Consider the following 19,140-nt stretch of genomic DNA (forward strand, 5'->3'; position numbering starts at 1 on the left):
CGGTGTAAAACAGTCAGGGACTAAAACAAGTTTGCCTAATAAAGTTAGGTGGATAAATCCAGTAAAGCAATTAAACTGAAAGTAATTTAGTTTAATGAAGAAAGAACAAAGGTTTAATTAAAAAGTAATTAAATCATAAATAAGGTAGGATGTTAATGTGTTAATGAGTAGCTCAAAATAAATAGATCTATATTGTTTTAAGGTAAACAGTGGATTTAAACTAAGTGAAAAATACACAGACTGTGCCTTTAGTTTCAACTATTTTGTTGTGATTGGTTACTGGGGTTATCAGTCAATAACACCTGTGGTGATTGGCTGCAGTTAAGGAAGAGAACCAGTAGGGGGCGGGAGTAGAGAAACACACGGAGAAGAGACGCGGAGAAAGGAGAGGAGAAGAAGAAGGGAAAACGGAAAACAGACGTAGGAGAAGAGAGAACGAAGGAGTGGGAAGAACGCTGGGTTTGATAGCCTGGTGAATGTTTTATGTAAACAGTAGAAAAGTGTAGCTGTGGACTATCACACCGTTCTGCTTTCATCACAGTGGATTAAGTGAATGTTTGGTGTGAGCTGTGTCGCTGCTATGGTAACGTCAGTAAGTTGCTAGCCACGAGGACGGCGTTGCTAACTGAAGACTGCTAGCCACGAGGACGGCGTTGCTAACTGAAGACTGTTTGCTACGTGAGGAGGACGCTTGCTCGCTGTGAGGAAAGCTGTTGCTACGTGAGGAGGACGGTTTGCCTGCTTCGTGACGGGGATTTCGTTTCCGTTGCCGTTGGATTCATCTCTCGGACCTGAACTGTTTTTCCCGAACTACGAACTGTTTCTTCCAGGAAGACTTCGAACTGTAAGTAGTACTTTTCACGTCTTTGTTCGCTGAGGATAAAGATTTGGACGGCCGCACCGCACCGAGCAACAGGTGTGTGTGTGGGCCCACTGAAATGTTTAGAGTCTAGTTGAGTTCAGTGTTGGATCTGAAGTTGTTTATTTCCTATAGGGGAATAATGGTAAAAAAGAAAAGGGAAGAAATAGGATTTTCAAAGGGAATCTAAGTTGATTTAAGTGTGCTGTTAAAGTATATTTGTGTAAGACAATTCAGTTTTGCCAGTAACTGGCCAGGTAATTTAAGTGTTGCTAACTAATTGCTCAGGTAATCTGATGATTTAAGTGTGGTCTAATATGGCAAGTGTTGATTTTTTGGGATTTTAAAGGGGCTTAAAGTGTGTTATTTGTTATTTTTTCTTTGAACAAAAAGGGTAAATATTATTTGTACATTACTAAAAACGGTCAGTAAACTATTATTTTTCATTCAGAGAAGTTGTCTGGGGTCAGTTATTTAAAATACATCACTGTGAGGGTAAATAGATTGTGTATCACTAGGGTAATATAGTTTTCACCCATAACAGGTAAACCTTTATGGTAGCTACCTTAAGAAACCGAACTCAAACACTCCTTCATCTTAGTTTAAGGTTATTTATAGCTACTATAGCGAGTTGGGGTGCTACAAATGCTATAACAGAATACCTATTGTGATAATTTAAGGAATTCATATTTACAATTACCAATATATAAAATGGAATTCATTAACACTTTAATGTCCTCACTATGAAAAAAGCAGTGGAAAAATGTTCTCTGTTCTCCTTCGCAATAATAAATCTCATACTTATTAAATTATTTCAGTATATACTATATATGGAATAACATTAAACGTATGAAATTTACAACAATAAATTATACAATTTAGCTTTATTTAGTAACAAATAGTAAACTTTAATTACATTATTACCTGTACATATTTTTAGAAAATTATTTGCCCCTTAATAAATGTCGTTGTATCAAGTTACACACAACATATTTTTCAATAATGTCTCAAAATGTGCTTTACCAAACTGCCGAGCTGCATTTATTAACAAAACATTGTTTTCCGGTCTGCAAACTTTGTTCTCATTAATGCTGATGTCGGTAAATTTGCGCAAATATGATAAAAAAATATTTTTATAAATCTATATCCTGACAGTAGTGCATGAGACAGATAATCTGTGAAAAAAAGTATGTTCCTCTGTGTCCTCCTGTGCTTTTAATGGCATTGGCAAGATTTCAGTTTTTAAGCAGCTGTCAATCACTGCTTGCAAAACTCCGATGAAATTATCAAACTAGGCAGCGCTGATCAAATATGAATCAATATCCTGTTACTGTAATGCTTATTTCTCACCCCAAATGTTTTCAGAAAAACATTTTACTGTCTTGGTTATGAGCAGCTGATCGTTTTGACGAGTGGAATGGACTTACTGTCACGTACCAATACAAACGGTGTGCCATTACCTCTGAACTTCACTAAATGGTAAATGGACTTGGACTTATATAGCGCTTTTCTAGTCTTCCGACCACTCAAAGCGCTTTACACTTTACACAGTATTCACCCATTCACACACACATTCATACACTGTTGGCAGAGGCTACTAAGGTGCCAACTTTGCCCATCAGGATTTAATCTAAATACTCATTCACACACCGATGGCTATGCCTCCGGGAGCAATTTGGGGTTAAGTGTCTTGCTCAAGGACACATCGACATGTGACCCGGAGCAGCCGGGGATCGAACTAATGGTACGTCTTTGTCTTAATAGATGTACTATTGATTACTTATCAATGAGAGAAGTCTTATCGTTAAATTAATACAGTTACCTTCAGCTCTGGAAATCCAGGTTCACGTCCTATCTTTTGAAGATTTTTTTTCTATGAATGAAGTGTTGATATGTAAATTTGTTTGAAAAAACTAATATTGTTTTTAGTGATAAATAATAATGTTATGACCCCAGCGTCTGATATAGAGAAACAAGTCCCCCTTTAGCTCTCTCAAATACAAAGCAACTGTTTTTCACAGATGACAACGGGTTGTGTGTTCTTATGTGCATGTGTTCCAGAAGGGTCCCCCCTTGACCGAAAGCAGCGCTGAGCCACAGTGGATAGAAGCCTGCCCTTCAGCTGCATTCATTAAAAATCTGGCAACTTGGCACCTTCCCACAGGTTAGTGCAGAGTTGTGGGTGGGTTTTATTTGTGCTTTAGAACGTAACTGCTGTGAAACAATCTGATTCTCTGATTTACTGTATTGTTCTCATTAACACCGCTCTCTCTCTTCATTCACTCTATATTCACTTTCTTGCTCATCGAGCCAGAGGAGTAGAAAACTTTGAATTCTGTGTGTTTACAAACGGCAACTAACGACGGTTACATATTATACCTTTAAACATTATGAAAGACTTGGATATCAACAGGTTTTTGAATATGCGCAAATATCGCAATGCCAACCTTTTTTAAGAAAGTGGTTGGCAGAATGAAAGAGGGAGGAGGAGTTTGCACCGTCGAACAAGTCCGCGAACAGTTACGTTAAACGGAGTATGAACGGCTGCATGTAAACGGTAATATTAGTGGAATATTCCTTTTCATTATCCATGTAAACACCTTAGTAGGAATATTGTCTTTTTTGGAATAAGGGCAAAACCCGGAATATATTGTGCATGTAGTCAATGTTCAGTTTTCTGCTGCCAAAAAAGAATCAATACAACTTTAAAATTCACAATAAAACAGATGAGCCACAAAACTCTGAAGGCTGATAAAATATCTATTTTTTATTCTAACATTTACCTTCATGCCACAATCTGCCATTAATTTCCTTCTATGCTTTGGATAACAAAGTGGAACATCTTGAAAAAGTCCTAAACCAGGGCAAGAGAGGTTGATGTTGCCATTGGCATTTATAAAGTCCACTTTCAATGCAATTCAAGGACAGCAACAGGAGAACGGAAATGAATAGTCAAATGTAACTTCCAAAATGCTTTATGCACAAATAACACTCAGGTAATACTGTTTCTTTTTTCTTTTTAGGATAAAATGATATTTGAATAACATTTACACATCAAGCTGACGAGACTGGGATCTCAATCACAATACTACTGGAAATGTAATTTATGCAATCCAGTAAGGAACATTCAAGATGTCAAAATTACCATGTGGAACTGAGTTATCAGGGATAGTGCTGCAAATAACCTCTTAACATGCACTGAAAACGTAACACAAATGGTCATTCAAATAAAACAAAATAGAAAATTAAACATGTGCCTCAAGAATTCATAACTTTGTATGCCATGTTTGCATGGCTTCATTGGACAATTTTCCTCCTTTATATACAAATGCATAATTTTTTCAGGGTATAACACTAATCCTTAATGGCTTCTTGCCTTCAACCTTGAACAATGTATTCACTGATTTAAGATTTAAGTAAGGGAGACATCACTTTCCTTAAAAACACTGCAGTTTCTGTACCGTTTTCTTCACCTACTGTACCATTCTTTAACATCTTATAAGCAATGATGCATGCAGATTCTGTACATTTTAGCTCGGTGTAATGTCGTCATTGGGCATATTTCCAGAGAACGATTGATATTTTTCAGTGAAACTTCAAAATCCCTTTAGTTTCCCAATCAAATAGTAGCTGTTGAAAGTAGCTAACACCTTTCTCTTAATATTTATCTGTTTCAAGCTACAGATTTAAAACAATAGCTGCCATTTTGGGAAATATGCTGAGAGTCTGATAAGTTTAATACCACAGTTGCGTCTGTCCGTGAATATTAAGTAAGCTAAGCTGGCTTCATATTTAAGGGGCAGATATAGAATGGAACTAAATTTCTTTTCTAACTCTCGACAAGAAGCTAAGCTAATAAGTGTATTTTCCAAAATCAAACCATTCCTATAAAATTCGCCTCGTTGTAGTTCATAAATGCAGTCCCACAGCAGGATGTTTTTTTCTGACAAATAAGGCACAGTGACTAAAACAAGTTAATGCTTCTGTTTTTTGATAAAACATTTGATAAAACTGGAGCGTCACAATTAAACTGTCTCAAATGAACATTAAGAAACCCATGGGCACTGTTTTTCTTCCAAACATTTTGCCAGTTAGAGAATTCCGTCAGCATCACTGAAATACATAAAATGGGCTACGAGATGAACATCAGGGCAAACATGAATACCAAAAGAAAATATATCCGTAATAGCCGAGTGAATGTTTGTGTGCTATTTTACATACTGTAAGAACAATAGACACAACCACAGTCCAACATGAAAGTTCTTCACAACTTTAAAAATAGTAACATTTCCTGTATCGCCACAATTCCAGACCCCCATTGTGAACACCGTCAACCAGTGTTCTTCACCAGGAGTCTGATTTTCATTAATATACAAGCCCACGAGTTATGTGCTATAAGGTGTTCCTTCTCCTCACAGCTTGGAAGTCTGTGTGACAGCTGATGCTTTGTCTCCACTGCTTTTAAGGAGCTTGTCCATCCTGCTGTGAAGGAGACGGCTCCCTGTTAAATCAATCAGTATATTCCAAAACATCATGTCAGGTCATCAGTCTTTGTTGGCTCTCTGGAGGGCCGTTTGAATTTGAACTCAGGGCAGAAGGTGGGAGGATGGATGTAGGACTAGATCCGTCATCTGCTGGAAAGGCAGTCTCAGGTTCAGCATGCGGACACGGGGAGTCCAAATGCAAATCAAATTGAGCAAGAACAGACTAGAGTTGCATATTGTGGACAACTGTAGGCTATGCCAGTGCTGTGCTTGGGCATGGGGACAGGATGGAGGTTAGGTATTCAAACGTATGGGTGGGAAGGATTTGGGGCACACCAGCCTCAGCAAGCCAAGCTAACCCTCGTCTTCGCTCTCCTCTTCCAGGGCCTCCTCAAACACTCGTTCCGGTAGCCTGAAGCATTCCTCGAAGAAGTTCACAAGGGACTGGCTGAGGTGCTGCCTCGTTGCTTCACTGTGAATGAAGTGGCCTTCATCTGGGTAGATCTGATACATAAAGAACAGGTGAATGAGACACTGCATTTGTCCACATTTTCTGTCATAGACATATCAGTAAATGCAAGACCAGTTATTGCAGATATAATTATATTTTATCTGTATAGATTTCTTACATAATGTACTGGTAAAAACTGTGACAAATCACTTCTGAATGTTCAAGTCTTAGCACCGACTTTTTATGACTTTTTTCATGACATGTTTTTGACATACAATACTATACATACATTTTATACTATGACTTTTTTTCGACATACTAAATTATAACTTTATTTTGACTTTTTTTCGACTTACTATGCTATGACTTGTTTTTTTTTTTACTTTTTTCAACATACTATATTATGACTTCGAGTTTTTTCAACAGACTATACTATGACTTTTTTCGACATACTATAACTTTTTTTTTTTACTTTTTTCGACATAATATACTTCGACTTTTTTATTAATGTTTCTGACATACTATGATTTGTTATGCTATTTCAGCATTCTTTACTATGACTTTTTTTTGGTAGTGCTAACGCTAAGGCCAGTTTCTTGTTTTGGTCAGTTAAATCCTCATGTTTGCCTGAATTTAATAATTTGTATTTACCTTTGCTTTAGGTCCATTTTCCGCTTACCTCGCCCAGCGACTTACCAGTCTGCTTTCCAGCTGACAGCTCTACTCTCTCAGCGTTTCCTGCACAACCCCATTGAGGAATCTACTCTGACCACTTATATCTTAAATAAAGTTGCCTTTGAACATTTGCAAACCTCTGTCTGAGTTCTGTTTTTTGGTCCAAAATACACTCTACACAACACCATAGTATACATTTTGTTTGTTTGTTCATCATATACTATGCAAAATACTATACTATTACTTCGAAAAAATTCTAAAAAAGTCATCGTATAGTATGTTGAAAAAAGTCAAGTCAAAGTACAGTATGTAGAAAAAAAGTCATCGTAAATTATGTCAAAAAAAAAGTCATAGTATATGTCGAAAAAAGTCAAACATTTTAAAATTTTTAAAAAAAGTCAGTATACTATGTAGAAAAAAAGTCATAGTATAGTATGTTGAAAAACATCTTAGTATATTATTTAGAAAAATAAGTCAGAGTATGCTATGTCGAAAAAAGTAAAAAAAAATCATAGTATAGTCTGTCGAAAAAGTAAAAAAAAAAGTCATAGTATAGTCTGTCGAAAAAAGTTAAAAAAAGGTCAGTATAGTATGTCGAAAAAAATATCATAGTATAATATGTTGAAAGAGTCGAAACAAAGTCATAGTATAGTATGTTAAAAAATAAAAAAAAGTCATAGTATAGTCTGTCGAAAAAAGTAAAAAAAAAGTCACAAAAAAGTCATACTATAGTACGTAAAAAAAAAATTGTAAAAATAAAATGCCTATTGTAATGGGAGGTCTTGTTTTGTTCAAAACCAAAAGGGATTCAAATGAAATTTATGATATAAAAGGAAAACTATTTTATCAATAACTTGCTTGGATTTACTAATTAATTTAGCACTTAACTGGACTCATAATACATTTCTGGAGCATTATCTTAACAGAGATATTCTAACTGAGTTATCATGTTTACATGGGTTGACCTAAAGCCTATTAGAGTGAAGAGAAACCAGGTTAATGCACAGTAACCCGTGTATCGGTCAGTAATAAGCTCCGATGAACATTCAGCTGCAGTCCATTGTACCCTAATTGGATTAGTCCTGGTGTTAATTCAGGATGCCCAAGAAGGTCTCATAATCTCATTATGTGGAATGAAGGCATTGTGAGGGCTAATCCTCTGCCTGCTGTGGGATCCCACTGGGATCACACAGCTCCCAGAGGTTGGAGAATAACTGAACCAGGCAGAGAAATTGGATCAGTAGTGGTTGTATCTACAAAGGAGTGAAAGTAAAACCACATACCTGTAAGGTATAGTTGGCCTTTTCATTGATGAGCTGGGCGATGAATTTTGCCGTATGTTGGAAATGGACCTTTTCTGGGAAAACATAATGAGACATGCAGCAAAATGTTAGAGATATTTTTGCTTCATGTAAGATCTAAAAAACAAAAAAATAGATGTACGGTATTGAACATCTTTGTCCTACCATCAGCTGTTGGATGAATAATAAGAAACTTCTTATCCATGAACTGAGATGCTCTGTGTGCTAAATTTGCATTCTGAGAAGTAATGAGAGACAAAACAACAAATTAGAACAAATCAGATCCTACAATAATTCTCACAGCTGGAATTTGAAACATAACAACTGGAATTGAATCTTACTGTGTACGCCCTTGGATCAGGTTTAGGCAGCCCAAGATATCTCTCTGAAAATGCAGACGCTATAGGAGAAAAATGGCTTCAATTAATACTTTGCTTTGACATCAATATCTAATCAAAACAACACATTAACAACAAGATTGATGAGTCATTTCTGTCTTGCTCTCTGGCCATTTTGAATGCAAAAGTACACTTTTTCAGGTTTTTTCTTCTCCATATTCAAATATATTCAGCCATCTACATATTCTTTAGTCTCGAAGGGGTTGCGGAGTGTCTTCATTTGCAATTCCAAACTTATACAGTGTCATGGCATGTCTCTCACCCCCCTCTGGCAAAGCGAGAGAAATCAAATTGATGTGAAATCAGTCACACCGCAACACACAGCTCCTCCTTAATTTGCAGTTTCCCGACTCGGTGCAGCTACACGAGCGTCGTCTCTCGTTCTCCGTCACTCTCCCGATACACACAATTCTACATTTCACACATTTCATTCCTTTGGTAGCCGAGGTGAGGCTGGTGTAGTTAACTTTGTCTGACACTGTTATGATTGGGTTCTAGGTGTATCTGCAGCACCACGCTGATAAGGCGAGCACGCTCTTTTTTTTCCCTCACATGCAGAGTACATACATGTATAACACAGTCATGGAAATAACTCCCAGCTGCAGGGGTAAAGGTTCTAGCTTTGCAATCTCTTTTTCCTTTTGAATCCTGACAGCACTGCCTGAGCCTGAATGATTATGCAGAGATACTGCATTTGTTTACTCTATGCAGCACAGACTTTAACTTAGTATTCAGATGAAAAACAAATCTTTGCAAACAGACACAGCTTACCATATAATTCAAAGTCGGTGATGGGTGAGAGCACAGCGCCACACTTTACAGGGGAATCCTCGCCACTGACCAACAGGCTGGTCACGTAGCCTCCATACACCTGAGGTACAACAAACATGCATGTTATCACCAGTGGTGGACTGTAACTAAGTGCATTCACTCAAGTACTGTACAAATTTGAGGTACAACTGCATGCAAATGTATACATCTATTCCACTGAAAACTCAGAGGCACATAATTTGTACTTTTTATTCCACTTCATTTGTCTGACAGCTTTAGTTACTTTTCAGATTACAATTTGTCATCCCCTTCCCGTCCAGTGAAAACCATGCACCTCCAAATTTGGTGATTTTGAATGTTTGTGATAAACTGAAGGATTGAATATTCCTTCATGTGTATAAAAAAATTCTCCTTCTTCTTAAGCTAAATAAACTATATAAAAAGCCTCTTGGATCAGCTGTGAAATGCATCATCACAAAGCTGAAAACAGGCTGTTTTTCTGAGCTCATGGTTCTCACAGTGACAGTGACGCTCCAAACATATGATGATCTTATAGAAAATTATGCATTTCTGTAGATTAAAATACCCAACAGTATACAAAGTACTTAAAGTTAGCACAACTTTAAACATCTAAAGCAGAAATATTCATTCAGAAACATCATCTAAATTAGGAAAACAATGACAAGGAATATTTTACTGCTGAATGAATACTTTTACTTTTGATACTTTAAGTAAATTTGACTAATAATACTTACATACACCTTAAGTAAGGTTTTGAATGGAGGAGTTTTATCTGTAGCTGAGTATTTTTATAATGTGGTATTAGTACTTTTACTTAAGTAAAATTATCTGAATACTTCTTCCACTACTGGTTATCACAGAGCCTGAGAAACTGCACATTCACATAAACAGCAGGATTTTTTTTTAACTCTTTGACCAGCCAGTGTGAATTCAGATAATAGTATGAATGGACTATTTTGGGTGCACCTCTGAGTTTTGGACACTGCATCCTGTAATGTCCCCGAGCTGACACCCCAAGAACATAACAGTCCAACCTGTGTTAACAAAGACATGCAGGATTCTGTCAGGTACACACAGAGACTATTCTTACCTTCCCAAAAGCTCCAACTCTGGTTTTGTCAACGTAGGACTCCTCCAAAATAAAACTGCAAAAGATAAACAATGGTTCTAGTTAGGAAGAACATTTCTATTTTTACTTTTGCATACACTGTCTCACCATAGCAACTGTGGCTAATACTACAAGATGTTTCTAGCAGCTGTGTTTACAAGAAAACTAATTATACTATTACGACTACTATAACAACTACTACTACTAGCAATGATAACATATTGCTTCAATATTTAAATGCTAAAATTAAAAGACATATATATTCTTAATATAATAAGTAATGCGAGGGGATGTTTGCATGGCATATTTTGATTTGTTTAATAGCAATTTAAAGGGTTAAAACACTTGTTTTAACTGATTTTAATTTATTTCCAAATGGGCCAATTCATTCTGATTGATGATGATTGATGATGATTGATGATTCTGATTCACATCTGATTGATTCTGTATGGTCTTGCTCCTTTTTTGGGAATATATGTGGCTTCATACTGTTTTGTAAGCCAGAGGAAATAGTATACTTTATAAAATATATATATATATATTTATATATATATATATATTTATAAATTTGTTTTGATGACAGCTAGATTAGACTTTCTAAATGCTGTAAATATCAAGAGATAAAGCCACCATGGCATTGAGTGGAAAACCCATTTTTTAGAAAAGGTAGTGTGAGATAGAGCATGTCAGCGGTGTTGGAAAGCACCTTCTGTAATAGATGTTTTGTATAATTGTCACACAACGGTGAATTCGGGGCCCCATGTTTACTCTAATGTCTGTTAAATCTTTAATAAGACAAGATGAAACTATCACATACTCGAGTGCTTTCTTCTGATCCTGCTCCTCGTACACCCCCAGTCTCTTCTGGATCCGGTGCAGCAGGTTGGTGCCCTGGAAGCCGCTTCCTCGCCCGTCACAACGCACCACGATGGCCCCGAAGCTGCTCACCAGCACCGTGGCCCAGTCCATGTGAAACTGCTCTGCCACTGTCTGGCCACCAGGTGTCCCATCGCTGCACACACACACACAAGCAATCAATACTACCAAATGCAATATAATGATTTTTTCTCCCTTATAGCAAAATTTAAATGAAATCATTGCATAGAAATTATGAGCTTGTATCTGTTTGGGACCCTGTGGGTACACAGAATTTGTCTGAAAATTGCTTTTCAATCATTTTTATGTTTTTGGGTATGTACTATTTACTGGGAGTATCTGTGAGCTGGCAATAAGTGTGCAGGGAAGGTACTGTGAAATCAGCAGTACAGAGAAGCGGTACAAGGATGAAAGAAAGCTGAACATGCAGCACACATAACTTATTCCAAAACAGTCAAATTTGATAACTTATACTAATTATTATTAATGCAGAAACTCTCTGCGTATGGTCTGATTATTCGAGACATGTAGGTGCTAAAACTGAGTGACAACCGAGAAGCAGACAGAGCACAAAGGGCCACATTCTGGAAATCTTAGATTTGAGCTGCAGAATGAAAGATGGCCTGAGGAAAGAAATACAAATGAAAAATCTGTGTGGACAGGAGGGCAAGTTTCCTCATTCACAGTGTAATTATTATCCAGCTAGATTAGAGGACAAAGCCTGATTAAAACTCGGTCCAGGAAGCCTCCACTGATGAGGACAGCCATGTAGGGTCGCCACTGCTTAATGGACACACACTTTTCTCTCTGTGCGTGTGTGCACCAAATGTTCTATACACAAGTGTGTGAAAATGTGCGCTCATACATACACGAGCAGGAGCAGCGGGTAGTGTGCTGTCTCCATGAAGCCGGCGGGTTTGAGAATCTGCATCGATAAGGCTGTAAAGCAGATACAACCAGCTGTTATCCAAAAAAAACAACACAGTAAATACACAATAAATTCAATTAGCCACCTTTCATTGGGAAACTCTAACGTATCTGAACCTTATATAGTTTGTTACCAATTCATGATAAAGTATCATGGATAAAAGTATAGATCTGTACGATCTGCATCTAAAATGAGGACTATGGAGGATGGGATGTATAGCTGAATGCTATTTTTTTTTTTATAAATAATTCTGATATTCATTTAATTAATTTGGTGTTTCTCAAAAAATAACAGATTTGATTCAGCGGATAATGTAAATAATGAAGTGTGATATCACATAGGTAGATGAGAATGCCAAATTGATGCGCTTCTAAATTACATTATAATTAAAAACATCACAGTTTATGGAACTATACAGTACGTTTTTTTGTTTTGTTTTTGTTTGTCTCTGTCAACTATCAGATAATTGCTATACATGGACTTTACTTTGTCCATCAATTGAACTGCGGCTCTGATACATACTGTAGTCGTCCATGTTGATCTCCTTGTACTCCACTGTGGGCATCTGCATGGAGTCCAGGGTCTCCCTCAGTTTCTCATTGCTCTCCAGTTTATGTACTTCCGCAATACCTGTAGACAGAGTTTACTGTGTTAATATTTGGGCAGCAATTAGGCAATAGCTTGCCTTTTAAATATATATAATAAGTCCAAGTTGTAGTTAGATTACCTGGCAACCAAGTCATATTACAGTACAATATAAAGATGCATACATTTTGTTTTGACATGGTCGTATTAACCTGTTAAATTGTTTTAAATTGGTAAGGCACAGTTACTGGCGGGAACATTGATTGAACATTGACATGCGCTTATTAGATATTATTTTATTTCAAATTATATGTATTATTAATGTGACTGTGTTTTAATATATTCATACACAAGACTACCGGTTAGTAGTTTTTATAGTTATTGGGTTTTCCTGGTGCAATAAAATATATTATTCATTTTTGATGGTGTAGAAAAACATACTGTATATAACTGTGCAATAAAATTCATACAAGAAAGCAGCTCACAATATCAGAGCCTCTCGTCCTCCAAAACTTTCAGCATGAACTCCGACAAAATACAAACCACAAAAAAAAACTGCATGACAGCAGCTGAAACTGGGACCTGGATTCGCTGAAGGCAAACTTCATGCCTCAGGAGGTTGTCCTGAATAGAGAACTAGCTGTACTTATTCAACAGCTACAGCTGGTTTGTGCACCACTAACTTATCAGCCTCAGTTGCCATGACTGCTGGAGTCAAAGGGGATGTAGTGAACGTAGTGTGTTAGGATAGGTGTGTGTAAACGGTCCAGAGGCAGCATCCAGGAGGGGAATCCACACACGGCTGCCCGTACTGACAAACTCAGATAAAACCTGACAGGCCGATGGAGGAAAACTTCAATTAAACCTTCTTAGAGGGAGGAGAAGAGGAGCTCTGCCAGCATTACTGACTGGAGCCTTACACTACAATCAGTGTGTTTCTGTATGCATGCATAGAAGAACTCTGATATGACTTTGTCACATACAGAGCACAAACAATGTTATGTTACCTATTATGGCTTCATATCATATTAAAATCACTAAAACCAGACATTTGTTTTGGTCACAACAACAGTATGGCGCTAGGAATGGCAACAACGGCCGGTCGGTTGGTCCACTACTTTGATCCAGACTGAAACATCTCAACAACTATTGGATGGATAATCATGGAATTTGGTTCACACATTCATGTCTGCTTGTTCATGTTGAATTCTAATAACTTTTGTGATCTGTTAACTTTTCCTAGAGCACCATCATCAGGTCAAAATGTGTCCCTTACTTTAGTTTATGACTAAATACTTGCAAATCTAATGACATTCCCATTAGCAGCAGCCGGACTGGGCGGTCTCATTGCAGGGCGTCACATACAGACGTTTTGTCACGGCCCTCTGCGTCTGATACCGACCCACGCTGCACCCTTTAGCGTCTATATGAGACACACCAGTCTTTCAACTAACTCCAATGTAAACCCATCTGCAGCAATATTAGATTAGCTCAGAGAAACTGCTCCGGAAGTCAGGTGACGTAGTATAAAGAGAAACAAAGTCCACGTAGGGAGGAGGACGGGGTGGACGTACGGGTCAAACAAACAGGACTTTCACCCAGGAGGCTGCTGTTTGTGTCCTGTGTGAAACCAAAAATCAATGCATCCTAACATGCTCAAAATGACAATGCTAATATGCTCATGTTTAGCAAGTGAATGTAACATTTTACCTGCTGAACATCAGATGAACATGCTGATGTTAGCATTTAGCTCAAGTATACAGTCACATAGCTGCTACAGTCAGTCTGTTACAGCCTTGTTAATTATTATGGTATCCTGGTTGCATTGCTATGACAACTTAATGAGTGTCAGTCATCTTAACATCCAATAATATTTTAGATCCGTCAGAGTGGAAAAGCATTTAAAATAAACAGCAAACTCAGCAGTTTAGTAGGTGAACATTTAGGAAACATTATTGCTCTTAAAAAAACACTGTTTTAAAACCGCTGAATACATCAAATTATCTATGGTAATAACATCAAGAGTTCTTTTAACATAGTCAGGTCAGGGACATCATGGTGGTAAAAGATGACAGACTGGCACACACACAAGCACACCGTAGTAATCACATTACAGTATGCTGATATCGACGTTGGGCAGGTCATAATTTAATGAGGACATCCATCGTGAGGTGTAATGTGATTACTGTCATGCTGGAGTTGGCTTGTAGACCAACAGTGACTCTGCACTGCAACGGAAACACTTATATGTGCCCTTTTGACAAGGTCATTTTCAATGTAGCTATTATGCTACTGCGTACAAGGTCGCTCGTGACGTCTTTAACATAATCCAGAGTCTTGTAAATGCAAATCTGGTATTTAGTGGGTGGAAAAATACTCACTCTCCCTGTCTTGCGTCTCACTCTCTCCGTCTCTCTGCGTCTTGTAAACGGCTACGAATGGGATGTCCCGTCCTATAGAGGAAAACAGAAAGTTTCATCATCATCATTTCAAAGACATCAGTGAAACATCGGGGGAATGTTCGGCATAATTTCAGCTTCTGAGGTTAATTTTTTTTTAAGACACTAAAGTAGTGACACACAGGTACATTGCTATATTTAGTTTTTGTTTGTGGCAAGAGCAAAGTCTGTGTTCATCATCAACACAATGACGTCAAGGTCTCTTTGTCTCCTTTTCTGAAAGAGCTTTAGTCTGTCAGAAGAGACAATTCTTTATTCGATTTATATAATCCAATGGCTGAAATAGCGCTCCCATATCTAGGCCACCAATAGAGGCAAAGTCCCTCACACAACAGCCCCAAGACCTCAAATCGGAGGGAGAGGGGACAGCAAATGAAGTGATTGATGCTCTTAGTAAATTGGGAACACAGTGCAGGAACATTGTGGTTGCGTACGGTGGGAAGTACACCAGACACTCTCTCACCCTCTCCCTCCCCCTCTCTTTCCTCGTGGTAATGATATCATAGCCTCATCACATAAATCCTTCTGGGCAGGCCGGGAGGAGAGAGGTGGATTACAAATGCATGAGGTGCAGGACAATTGACTATCAGTGATTATTGGGGTCCGCAAGGAGGGTCATTCCCTGTTTGATCTGACTTCAGAGATGATCACTTAGTAAGGTTCAGAGGTGATTAAATATTGAAGCTACGGAGCTTCAGGTCGGACTGAAACATGAAGCTTTTTAATCTTTTGGGCTCTGTGTGAAGAGAGTGCTACGACATTTTGACACCTTTCTGATCTTGAGAAGCGCTTTGTCTGTTCTTTTGGTATTGTCATGTCCAGCAAAGCATATATAGATCAAAGTTATAAGGAGAGTCACAAGATTAGATCTTTTATCCACTTTTTTTATCATTAAGTGATTCCACCAGTGAGTGCAGACAGAATACTTGACGTGAATATACAGAAACTACAGAATAATGTTGAATAGTAGAAGTGGCTATGTGCATTTACTCAAGTACTCTACTCGCGTATTTCCATATTATGGTACCTTATACGATGAACAATGAACATTTTTTTATTTAGTTATTTTTATCAGCTAAAGATACTATTTGTTTTCCAGAATAAAAAACACCTAACTGTCAATAAAGAATTAAAAATTCGCTCCAACATCTTCACCTGTTGGTACATTATCAAATTCTTCCCCCTCAGCTATTAAAATCCCTACAGCCATCTGAAGGACGGAGGAACTGCAGCATTACATCTGCAGCTTCTAGTTTAAAAACTGCCAAAGCCAGCACTGCAAAATTACGCCACAAACTTCTGTGCATGTCAAACTGGTCAGAAAATATTATTTCCCTTCGTGAAGAAGCCAAACTGGACTCTTGTTGAGCCATTTTTGTCCCAGTCTCATTAATAAAAAAGAGCCCTGTGTGTCTACTTAAAGTGGATACGTTGGACAGAGAGTTGAGAGGGAAGATAAGAGGAATAGATAGAGTTTAGGTCAAAGACTCTGTGTTAGCTACCTTGGCAGTTGAGCAGGAAATAGCTCATGTTGTGGCTGAAGGAGCCGCTGACGTAGTCACAGCTGTCGGGCAAGGCACACGACAGACAGCGACGGTTGAACGAACCAAAGGTGTCGGCGCTATGGAAACAAAGAAGAAGACATTTAGCTTTTGTGCAGATTTTTTTTGTTTTAATCCAAATGAGCAAAGTGTAATCCACTTCCAAAACTTTCTGATACAGAAAATATAATACAGAGAACAGCCGTTACCTGTACAAATGTCTTCTCTTCGGACCATCCTCAGTGCTCAAGAAGTATCTACATTAATATAAGAGAGAAAAAGAACGTCATGGCAGCAGATTTGAGTTTGGCTATAACGTGTTCACCACTCAGCTTGGGGAGTGGAAAAAAAAAGCACCTGGAACACACAAGCAGTGCCCCAACTACTCACTAGAATAGATGTTTCATAAATAAATGATGGGGGAAAAAAAAAAAGAGGGGATGGATCCTTTTAGAAGAGAAGTAGGCCAAATCTTACCCCCATGGGAAATAGGTTTTTGGGTGAGTTTTTCAAGTCACTTCAACACCAGGAACAATGAGCAACTATAGGTTTGTGTGCGCAAATGCAGATGTGCATGTGTGAGATCAGGTTAGTCAGATCACAGTTGCCTCGTGGCCTGGGAGTGTGGGTGTGAAATGATCTGGGAGTGATGGGGATGAGTCACAACAATCCTCACGGGTGCAACAGAGATGCAGGGTGTTTTTACACCGAGCACATTTCGAGCGGTTTATTGGGTGGAACTGTACGAGCTGGAAGAGGAACACGACACTCACCACAACAGGCGATAAGTTTAGTTGCTCTCTCGAAATGTACCATCAGGGCTATAAACGGATCGTAATCAGTGTACATCTTGACAATAAACAGGGTCATTTGCCTGTTGGAAGAGCAACAATCTGATTCACTGTGCTCTGTCCAATGGTACTGAAGCATCCAAATGCTGGGAAACAGAGAAACCCTACAAATGTCTCTGTTCATGGTGCTGAAACATTCAACTCATTGTCTCTCTGCAAAAAACAAGTCTATGTGTGCGTCCATAATCACATACTATACACTACATACTGAATATGTGCAACATACTTTTCTGTGAATAAACAGTAGTATGTATCTTGGGTAACCATGGTAACCCGTGCCAACCTCGTGGCCAAACAAGGATTTGTGTGAAAGTAATTTTAAAGAATTATATTATGCCTATAGCAAAGTGGAATTTTAAACCTACACTTAAACTGAAGCATTATTGACGTTACAGAGCTGTCGGCCATTGTCTGTTATGAACGTTGTCATTATTACCGCATTTCATTTTGGGATATTTATGCCGGTGTAGTATCCAGTGTTTGCATACTGTAATATTTCACCGGTAATAGTATGCAATTTGCATACTATTGGCTTCATACTAAGGTTTCAGGCATACTAAAATATCTGGCATACTGTTTTAGCGTACTCAATAGCATATTAGTCTGGAATTTCGAATGCAACCCCAGTGATTTTGCTGAAATAGCAAACACATGTACATGAACGTTTTAAGTTGTTATTATATATAGCTAATTGGTATTTTGTCCAACACTATATGTTAGAATGACGAAAACATATTTGAAAGGATTCACACTAAAACAAGTTTAAAAGATGTTTTTTAATTAAAAACAATAATTGTTATTGTCATCTTCTTTAGTGTTGGAGCTGAGCGTGCTGCTCATGCCAGCTATTTCCTCATGTGTCACATCATGTTTCCTCATTAAGACGACTGACATGTTCATCATGTTGAGCTAACGTTATAGAGAGTAGAAACACATTTATTTTTGATGCCCCTTCAGGCCAAATCTCTAACAGGATGACAGCTTGACAAAGCTAGTGCTTCCTTTCATGTGACTTTTGTTTGCTCAGAATTAAACAATGTGTAACTACATAACACTACTACAGAATTATACTGTTGTCGTTTTTTTTTCTGTGAGTGTGGTGGTGGTGATGTTGGTTTGTTCGTGGGGGCTCACATCAATTGGCTGTCCTCATTATAGGCCAGGACTTGGGTGACATCCCAGTCTCCGGACGTGATGGACTGCAGTGTGTCTGTACTGGTGTTGGGCTTTGAAGATAAACAGAAAAGTAAAAGAGTGTGGTAACTGTATTATATGATGACCAGGTGCATATCAAGACAACAAAAGTGTAGTTTAACTGCAAGTTTAGCTGCAACATTCAAACACTCACTCTTCATAAGCTTATAAATCACACTTTTGAATAAGTCACTGTCAGGATTATTTATAAGGAAACACACTGAATAATAAACATGCGATAAATGTTTACTGACTCTAAATAATACTGTATACATAAATAATGTCTTACCTGGGAGATGGACATGGAGATGTGGAAGAACTTGCCCCTGCCTCCTTGGGGAATGGCGCGGGTGAAGAACAGCTTCAGCCCATCTTTGGAAAACAGAGGCTTCTCATTCTGAGGACACAGAAGAGATCATTCAAATCTCATCAGGTAAGAGTATAAACAAAATCTAAACCCAATTCCACAAATTAAAAGTTAAATCTAAGCAAGTTCACCTTAATCAACAACTCACGTGTGTCAATATTCTCACCTGTCTGTGCAGCCATCCTTCACTTTCATCCTCATGTTTCTGTAGAAACAGGTTGACAGGTTTTAGTTAGTGTATGAAAACAGTCCAGAGTGCCTTTGACACGTA

The 19,140-nt window shown here is 38.0% G+C and overlaps 1 protein-coding gene and 1 long non-coding RNA gene across 5 annotated transcripts in view; one reads left to right on the top strand and one right to left on the bottom strand.

Moving 5' to 3' along the window:
- Positions 1–2,808: 2,808 nt before the first annotated feature.
- Positions 2,809–6,605, top strand: LOC119480559. Its single transcript, XR_005204953.1, has 3 exons — positions 2,809–3,023; positions 5,728–5,865; positions 6,457–6,605. It is a non-coding gene; the product is annotated as an uncharacterized LOC119480559 (long non-coding RNA).
- LOC119480558 (dipeptidyl aminopeptidase-like protein 6) overlaps positions 3,819–19,140 on the bottom strand; it is a 239,993-nt gene continuing 224,671 nt past the window's right edge. For all 4 annotated transcript variants that reach the window (XM_037756936.1, XM_037756937.1, XM_037756939.1 and 1 more), the window contains 15 exons: positions 19,036–19,074; positions 18,792–18,899; positions 18,443–18,534; positions 16,667–16,714; positions 16,419–16,537; positions 14,839–14,910; positions 12,395–12,502; positions 11,814–11,883; positions 10,886–11,080; positions 10,051–10,105; positions 8,940–9,039; positions 8,112–8,170; positions 7,936–8,008; positions 7,753–7,826; positions 3,819–5,847 (listed from right to left, as the gene is read on the bottom strand). In XM_037756936.1, coding sequence (XP_037612864.1) covers positions 5,698–5,847; positions 7,753–7,826; positions 7,936–8,008; positions 8,112–8,170; positions 8,940–9,039; positions 10,051–10,105; positions 10,886–11,080; positions 11,814–11,883; positions 12,395–12,502; positions 14,839–14,910; positions 16,419–16,537; positions 16,667–16,714; positions 18,443–18,534; positions 18,792–18,899; positions 19,036–19,074 — 1,362 coding nt within the window. In that variant the 3' untranslated portion in view covers positions 3,819–5,697. The remainder of the gene's footprint in view (positions 5,848–7,752; positions 7,827–7,935; positions 8,009–8,111; positions 8,171–8,939; positions 9,040–10,050; positions 10,106–10,885; positions 11,081–11,813; positions 11,884–12,394; positions 12,503–14,838; positions 14,911–16,418; positions 16,538–16,666; positions 16,715–18,442; positions 18,535–18,791; positions 18,900–19,035; positions 19,075–19,140) is intronic.

The sequence above is a fragment of the Sebastes umbrosus genome, chromosome 21 (assembly GCF_015220745.1).
Source record: "Sebastes umbrosus isolate fSebUmb1 chromosome 21, fSebUmb1.pri, whole genome shotgun sequence".
Classification (NCBI taxonomy): Eukaryota; Metazoa; Chordata; class Actinopteri; order Perciformes; family Sebastidae; genus Sebastes; species Sebastes umbrosus.